This window comes from Apaloderma vittatum, unplaced genomic scaffold, assembly GCF_000703405.1.
Source record: "Apaloderma vittatum isolate BGI_N311 unplaced genomic scaffold, ASM70340v1 scaffold16745, whole genome shotgun sequence".
Classification (NCBI taxonomy): Eukaryota; Metazoa; Chordata; class Aves; order Trogoniformes; family Trogonidae; genus Apaloderma; species Apaloderma vittatum.
In genome coordinates, this window is record NW_009718958.1 from 32788 (window position 1) to 41295 (window position 8508).

The 8508-nt window shown below is 41.2% G+C and overlaps 1 protein-coding gene across 1 annotated transcript in view; it reads right to left on the reverse strand.

Annotated features, from left to right (window-relative positions):
- Positions 1-8508, reverse strand: part of IFT81 (intraflagellar transport 81) — a 37566-nt gene that overhangs the window by 1015 nt on the left and 28043 nt on the right. Inside the window, exons 12-17 of the mRNA XM_009870460.1 lie at positions 7227-7355; positions 6275-6364; positions 5186-5272; positions 3623-3694; positions 3447-3532; positions 108-153 (exon numbers count right to left, since the gene is read on the reverse strand). Of these exons, the coding sequence (XP_009868762.1) occupies positions 108-153; positions 3447-3532; positions 3623-3694; positions 5186-5272; positions 6275-6364; positions 7227-7355 (510 nt within the window). The remainder of the gene's footprint in view (positions 1-107; positions 154-3446; positions 3533-3622; positions 3695-5185; positions 5273-6274; positions 6365-7226; positions 7356-8508) is intronic.

Consider the following 8508-nt stretch of genomic DNA (forward strand, 5'->3'; position numbering starts at 1 on the left):
ACTTTCTTTGTAGGCTGCAATATGCTTTTTATAAAAGACTGACCACAGCCTTCGGCAATGAGCCCCACAAAAACATGACCTGGCCAAGGTGAAACCGTCATTCTTACCTTCCCGAGGTTTTCTTGTTCAAGGATCATTCGCGTATACTGTTCTCTAAAGGAAATATAAAATAGATTTGTTACGTTTTGATTTGGTTCTCTGTAATAGGATAGATTGCTGATGTAGCGTGGAAAATTAAGAATGTGTTGGGAGGTTCATAAATAAGAAGAGGAAGACTGAAGAAACCTTTTTGTCACTGGACAACATGTCCCTTGACATCAAGGGCACGAGGTTTTCAACTCTCCCAGTTGTGCAGTTGGGAAAAGTGACATTCGATGAGGTCTCTTTGAAGCAGATCGCTGCCCCTTCCAGCTTGGAGACAACAGCAAGATCATTTAGGTGAGAAATACTTGATCTCTTTTAATAATGCATTTATCCTGGTGATATTCTGAGGTTAGCCAGCGGCCTCATTTGTACAAGCGTCAGAGTTTACAAACCCACGGCCCTTAATTGCTGCGAAGGCAGTGTTAGAATGAGTGGGAAAATACAGGAATGAAGAGGAATAGTATTTCATCCTGGGTTCGACAAATCCAGTGACTACAATGGAACCACCTTGCGCTCCTCGCTTTCAGAAAACAGCCGTTGCATTTAGGGGCCTAAATATAGGCTTAGAAGCGTAACTGTTGACATTCATTATTAAAAATCTTGGCTGTACACCTTTGTCTGTAACAAGTGGCTGGATCGCTTTCTGACATATGCAAACTCGATACATGAAACCTGACAATATAATATGCAAACCACAACAGCACAATTCAGATACGTTACTATGTGCTTATTTTAATTCTTTTTGAAATGTCACTGATTCACTTGGGGAAAAAAAAAAAAAAACACAACGTCCATGATTTTGCAGTGTGTGTAACAGGTATACTTTGAGGTTGAGAGTTTGCTGGCAGAATATAAAACAACCTGGCTCACCTAAAGAACTTTCCAAATTGCTCAGGGCAGAATTTTGCAGAGAGAAATCCTTATTTCCAGAAACAAACGCCAGCCTTCAGGACATCAGAGTGTAAAGGTTTGCCAGAGCGTGGCGAGTAGCCGCGTAGAACCAAGGCATCACTTTTCTTACGTTCTTTCTGTTCCACCAAGAACACCAGGATTTCAGCCGGGGCTCTTGGACTGCTGAGGACCGGGTCCTGCCTGTGTCCTCCTTGCAGGAGCTGGGCGAGGAACGGAGTCGGATCCTTCTGCGTGATCTCTCCGTCTTGGACAATTGTGGCCAGAACAAACCAGAGCCGCCTTGAGGCCGCTCCAAGCGCTCTGCTGCACAGCTGAGCCCCATCAATCCTCACCAGATCCGAGAGACAGAAAACCACGCTCGCTCTTTTTGTTTCCACTGGCCCACTGCACATGTTCACACACATTTGGCCTCAAGAACATACTTCTTTTTTTAAGTAGTTTTCAAAGTAATCATCAGAAGATTAGATGTCTTCCCCAGTAAGTTTTTCTTTACTATTTATAATGATGACTGGAAAGAATGCAACTTAATAACTTCATTAAAAACCCCATAACTTTCTATTTTTAGAGAAGCAAATTAACTTATCACATTCCTAAAAAGTGACTCAACGGAACAGGGAGTTTATATTCAATAAAGAGGGTCAGAATTAAGACATTTTTTGTTCAATACGTTGTTCGGAAAGTGCTGTTCTATTTATGGTTCGTTTTTATTCCGTTTACATTCCAGTGTCTGCTGAAAAATACATTCACATTCTAAAAAGATATCTAGAAAAAAGACTGTATCGTCTCATTTTCTATTTTCCAGAGTTCTCTGTATTGAACTTAGTTGTAATCCATTTAAGGTCTTGTGACCTCTTGCACAAGGTCAAAAATGTGTGTAGTCACTGTGAGGGGATAATTTCCCTCACTTCTGTGCCCGCAGTTAGCAAGTGAAACAGGGACAGTGGAGAGAGCACTAACGCTCCATTCGCATTCTTTTCGCCATACCTGGAATTACATCACTGGATTCCTGCTTAATTCCAGCCTTTGGCTTCGATGGCTTGTCCGTGTGAATCCTCACCTCGTGGATATTCATTTCACAAGCATTCGAGTTGAAGCATTTTTCGCTCAGCATCTGGGGATAAACTCGGACCCTCCCCTTCCCTGCGAGGCCATAAAAGGACGGTGCCTGCTGGTTGACCAGCATTTCCTCTCAGCTGCTTGGCTGAGCTCTGTAGCTTTTCGTACTAAGGAGTATTCACGTCATCAGGAAGATTTTTCTCACAGCCACTTCTCTTTTCAGCCTTCTGCTTCATTTTGCTGTTTAATCGTCTTTCATTAGACAGATCTTTTATTTCCTACAGCCTTCCATTATTTGGTGAGATGGCATAAGGGACTTCTTAGCCTCTGCTCACATTCTATCTCCTCATCCTTTCCTTCTCCCACCCTAACATTAGTAGGTTTGCTTCTTCTCTTACTCTTATTTTTCCTACAATGTTTACTACGTAGGGTTTAAACATTTTCATGCCTCGGATCTTTGCCTCAGGTCTCTCTGACGGCTATTAACCTAGCCCTTGCCTTTCTAGAGATCTCTGCCTCGTGTTCTACTACAGCTGAAGATGTGGCTCCACTGGTACCAGTGAGTTGGGAAACTTCTAGTTCATGAAGGATCTGATGGAGGAAGACCTCATCTCCCAGTATCTCCTGAGGGAATCCCTGGAGATTTCTCACTCAGTTTGACACATCGCTATCCCTGTCGACAGCCCCATCTCAGAGCCCATAAAACCTTAGTGCTCAACTACAGCTTCTTTCACTCCACGAGTGGAGAAATTGCCTCCAGTGACAGTGGATGACACCAGATTCCATGCAGCGTTATAGTGCAGAACAATAATCATTCTACCTCCACTAAGAACTACAAATAGGAGCAAGCCAAAATCCATTTACGGACATGCAATCCTCCATTCCTGTGCCAGTGATGGCGATAGCTGTTATACTTGAAAGAAGAGTAGAAGATTTGCAACAAATGGCCAGAACACGAGGGCAGTTCTTGGAGAGGTGGTAGACCTTCTACTCCTGCACGTTGGTCAGGGGGAAACTCAGCGGAGGCGTTACGTCTGGCAGAGCCAGGCTTCCTGCAGGAGCTTGTGCCAACAGGGGCTGCAAGTTCCAGCTGCTATCAAGGGCCCTCAGTCTCCAGCAGGAAGGGAAAATCTTTTGGTATGTCTGAGAGAACTTGTAGGTTTACAGCAGTATATGCTGGAATTTGACCTGCTTATTTTTAGATTCTTATAGCGTTTCTAAATTTATCAGGTGAACTCCTCCAGTTCAAATGCCAGTGAGAAAATTCCTAACTTCAACCTTAGGTTATGAATATCCTTCAAGTTAACGCACAGGAAACAAGTACAAACACTTACCGAATCGCCTTTCGTCTCTCCTGTGGGTCTGGGGAGACGCATGCCTTCATTTCTTCTTTCGCACGCTGCAGCTGTATTTCTAGATTCTATGAGGAAATACAGAATTTAAAGAAACCCAACCACATAATGGCTATTTCATTTCACAACTAACAGTTTGGTCCCTCTTGTGATCTTACCCTTTTCATGCAGTTAATGTAGTGGTAGTTGCTTTCTTCCTGAAAGCACTCCTCAAGAAGTCCTTTCACTTCCTGTAATACAAGAATAAGATTTCAAAAAACTTCGTAACTCCAAAGTCCACAGATGTCCTGTGTTGCTGGATAAACCATGTCACTCCGCTGTAGCAATGGGCATGATACTGAATTGATAATTTCTTAAATGTTTCTATAATTAGGGTTTTTTAGATTTGCAGTTTCCGTCGCAGAGGCACTAAATGGTTGTTAATAGGTGTTCATTAAGGTGACTGACTTCTAACAGGAGCTTCCCAAGTGCTCCCAAGACTCTTGCTCCCAAGCACATCTTAAGTGCTGGATACGGTTGTGAAAAAGCATTTCCTGGAACACATCTGCAAAACACGCGTTAGAAGCTACAGAAGACATGCTGATAGTATTAACATGTTAATTGGCAATCCATAATTACACTGAGGAGCATGGAGATAGCGAGTTGGTCCCATTTCTAAATGGTCCACACTTAAAGAACCCTGGTAATGCAGACGGACTTGATGTGCTCCAGGTCGCAGGGCAGTAGTCGGCTCCAAAGCTCCGTCACCGTGTGATTTTCAGACCATCAGCTGTAAAACTGAATTCTACCGCTGAGATGCAAGAGTTTGCTGATGCTCAAGTCCACCTTAATCAGTGGATGTGATTGTCATGGTGCATTAGAAAATGCCTAAGACTTGTCCTCCAAGAAAAAACATTACTGCAGCTATAAAATGGTTCTTAGGGAATGCCTGCTTCATCATAAGTTCATCTGTGGATTCTTTTCTTTTGCTTGGATTTAGGCACACAGTGCAGGAAGAATTATCTAGGTGTCCGCCCACACTTCAAACGTGTGCCTTTTTTATTTCAAAATGCCTTCCTTACGTGGGCAAAGCCTTGAAAAATCAAGTCCAGATAAAATTCACAAGAGGTGACCTAGTGAGAAAAAGCGGATTCATACGAAGGTGTTAACACTGTCGCCACCTTAAAGGATTGGTTGATAGTTCAAATAATACCTGAGGCTACATCGACACAAGCTTCTTGTACTTCAGAACTATATGGTTGTACTTAAAAAACCCCAGTTGTATGCAGGAATACAAGACAGTTCCATTCAACCAAGCATCTCTGCCATCCATTTCAGTGCTTTAATTATCCATCGGAATGGTTGCTCATTTAATGAATCTGCTAAAGGTGTATCAAGATTTGTGTTGATAAATTAATCCTTATTTCACGGCCAAATGCTTTCCTAGGAGATACTCTCTAGGTCAGTAGGATTTCTTTTACAATATCCTCTCTAATCAAAGCTGGATGTCGGCAGATGGACTGAGGTACTGCCGAGTTCATCTGTTGCTATTCAGAACGGGAGACACGCGCGGCTGCTCCTCAGCAGCTTCGGCCGTGATTTGCATGATTGTGCATCACCACTGACTCATTTCCACCTGAAGTGGATTTGTGCTTCCCATACCCAGAGGGAAGGCAGGGAAAATTAGCAAATAACACGTCACACAGCATTTATCAATACATACAAAGAAGCCACTGTCTTACCTGTTCCAGCGCAGAGCGATTGCTCTCTAACCCCGCCGCACAACTGTTGTACTGGATTTTTTTCTCATCACAGTCTTGAGTTAATTCCTTATGAAGAAAGGGCAAAAGGGAACATAAATGAAATTCTGACTGACACAGGACATTGAGGCAGGCTGCATCCTTGAGGGTCTCACACATCAGCCTCAGCTACGGGCACACTCACTGACACCAACGCAAACCCAGGGGGCACACAGGGATTATTACACACGGGGAAGCCTTCACACTCGTACCGGAGGATCAGCTGTATACCCAGCACACACAGTTCCTCTCTACAGCCACATCCAGAGCTTTAATGAGGTCAGTTAATTGTTTGCGAGAAGAAAGGGAAAAGAGTTACACAAATAGCGATTAAGAAAGGATTCATAGGCTTTTTTCATATTGCCACCTGTGAAAAGTCAGCTCCCTAGCTGTACACAACAAATGCCTGAGCCGGATTTCATTTGCTGACACTTTAAATAGAACCATTAAGAGTCAGTTTTCTAGAAATTTGGTCGGTAGACACACAGTACATACAGCGCTATTTGCTCCTAGGGCAGCGAGCCAGCTTACGACAGCTGTGGACCCAAATGAGTTTTTCAGTTCTCTACAAAATTTTGAAAACAAACGGATAAATCTGTCATTCCTACAGACTAACATAGGATGTAGATCCATCTATTCAACTATTTGGATGAGATACGATTTGCAATCCAGTTAAAAAGGAGAGCGTTCATTGAGATCATTAGTGCTGAGATAGAGAAAAAGCTCTGAAACCAATTTTGAAAACTAACTTAGCTCTGGTTTTGAACCATCATTTTTCAAATTTTCCCTGGTGTCGTATTTTTTTAATTGCTAAGAAGGACAAAACTTTCAGCTTGATTTTGTGCCTTCACTGCCGGCTTTTATGAATTCCAGTCTTTAAAATGTTGCCTGTTGGAAACGATTCCTCCTGCCAGCTCCAGCTTTCCTAGTGAGCTGATTGTACCCCCGTAAAGGGCCGCAGAGATCTGGAAATCAGACTTATTTGTGATTCTGACTTCATTTACCCAGAACGAGAGCAGTGCTTCTACTAACCTGGCACTTTTGACGCAACTGTCTCAGTTCTTTGATAACGGGAGCTAGGCTCGCCTTCTTCTCCGCCACCATGGCGTTCAGTTTTTTTACCTGAGGGACAAAATAATATACATTAAAAATAGGATACTAATAGTGTATTTATAGAATTTGGAATGTGGTGGACTGAGAGCAAGGAAGAAATCTTTAAGAAAAGAAACAAAAACCCAAACACCTGCATAGTTTAAATAAAGTTTGAAAATATCAATGCGGAGTCACTTTAAAATATTTATACTGAAAATTCAGATTTGATCCAGCTTTATATTTGAGAGTCATTCTGTTTTGATGATAGTACTTTATTTTAAAAGTGCCCTAATGATTTCAAAGAATGCTATTTTGCTTTTTGCTCTGGTATAATATTTTCTAATTAGAAACTCAAGTTCTGTCTTGCTTCTATGGCTATGTGGGAAGTTAAATTAAAACATGACAGATCTAAGGGCAACTGAAAATTAGGCTATAGAGGAAAAGCCAAGCTATTTAGCTCTTCAGGCATATTAAGTGTTTTTTTAACAAATTCTTAACTCCAGTGATTTACAAACAAAAAGATTCCATGAAAGATTCAAACTATTCTTTCTCTTTCAACTAATGCTAAAGAACAAATAGGAAACCACTTCTGAAATCACAAAAGAGTACATTATTGAAGATGACAAGACTTGATATCTCTAATAAAGGGCAGGTAAGTAGGATGCTTTTGTAGGATTTATTTTTTTATAATTCTAAATTCTTCTTCCTACATTACAAGAAATCACATTTCAGTACACTTTTCCATGATTACCTTTGCAGATATACACTGTTGGAAATATTTTATAGATATAAACATAGACTAGAAGAAAATTAAGAACCCAAACAAAAATATTAAACTTGGTTTTATGTGCTGAAGAACCAGATCTTCAACAGTTTAAAGCAAAAAAATCACCATATCGGACATGTTATCCAGTGTCTGGCCTTTCATTTCATCCATTTCACTCTTCACTGCAGATACTCGTTCCAGCTCTTCCTGGGTGTAACTATAGCCAGAAATACCTTTCTTGTCTTCAATAGCTTGCTGCAGACACAAAAAAGAAATGCCATGTGAGCCCTGTCATCAAGTACCGGCAAATTCCTTCACAGAGCCACAATACTGTAAGAAAGCAGAAAAGGTAAGTCCTGTAAAAAAATTATTTGAAAAGTGATTCATAATCGAGCAGCCAGAAAAGCTAAATTTTTATTTAGTGTCCGTACAGTAGGATAATACCTGTAAATACACTATTTGGCCATCCAGGGCCCACTGAAATTACCAGAAAGTTTCCACAAAGTAAACTGGGCTTCAGGTCACGCTCTGCGGAAGCTCAGTGAATAAAATCCAGATGCTTAATTGGAAGATGTAGCCACTTATTTTTTAAACCAACTGTCAAGTAAAACTAAATAAGGATTGTATTCATTATAGCAATACTAACACCATCTTAGCAAACTCTAGCATTACATAAACTTTAAATTTAATTATCTATTGATGTAACGGCCTTAAGCAATGCTTGCTCATTAAGTATGTAAGGAGGGTATTTTCTGAAATCTGAAAGCTAAGTCTCAATTTGGAAATCAGCAACTTGCTAAAAAGGAAAACATGCCTTCTTCAAAGTGCCGTATATCTATGAACTCCAAGTCCGTTATCCTCAAAAACCTTTTACAATCATATGGTTTAAGAAATGGTTCGTCTCTACCAATAGCTCCTGCCACCACGATGGGAGCATTTTGTAGACTTTAATAACAACGTGCAGTTTGACAGGGCATTATGCCCAGGGCTAGAAAAAGTCTGTTTGATTGTGCAGGGAAAAAGTGTGTGCTAGGCAGCTGGTGGTAAAACCCTGATGAAGTCAGAGCTCTGTAGTTTAACCAGGAGGCAGTTTAGAAAAGGTCAGACATGAATGGGCACATCCTACTGACTGCATGTAGCCACTTCATAGAAGAACTTCTGGTGCTTTGTCTCTGCTGTGATTTTCCTGAGAGATGGCAGCGTACGTTGGTTACCCTGCTGTAAATATTCCTTCAAGCTGAGTAGCAATCCTGAGAAAAAAGCTCTGATCCTGCTGCCCAGGTGCTTCTTTCTACCCCAGTAGCAGTTCTGGTTTTGTATTTAATTAAACAACAAACACCCTAATGAAATAGCACGACACCATCCACTGCACCCATGAGAGTCTCTCTGCAAAGTCCATGTATTTTCA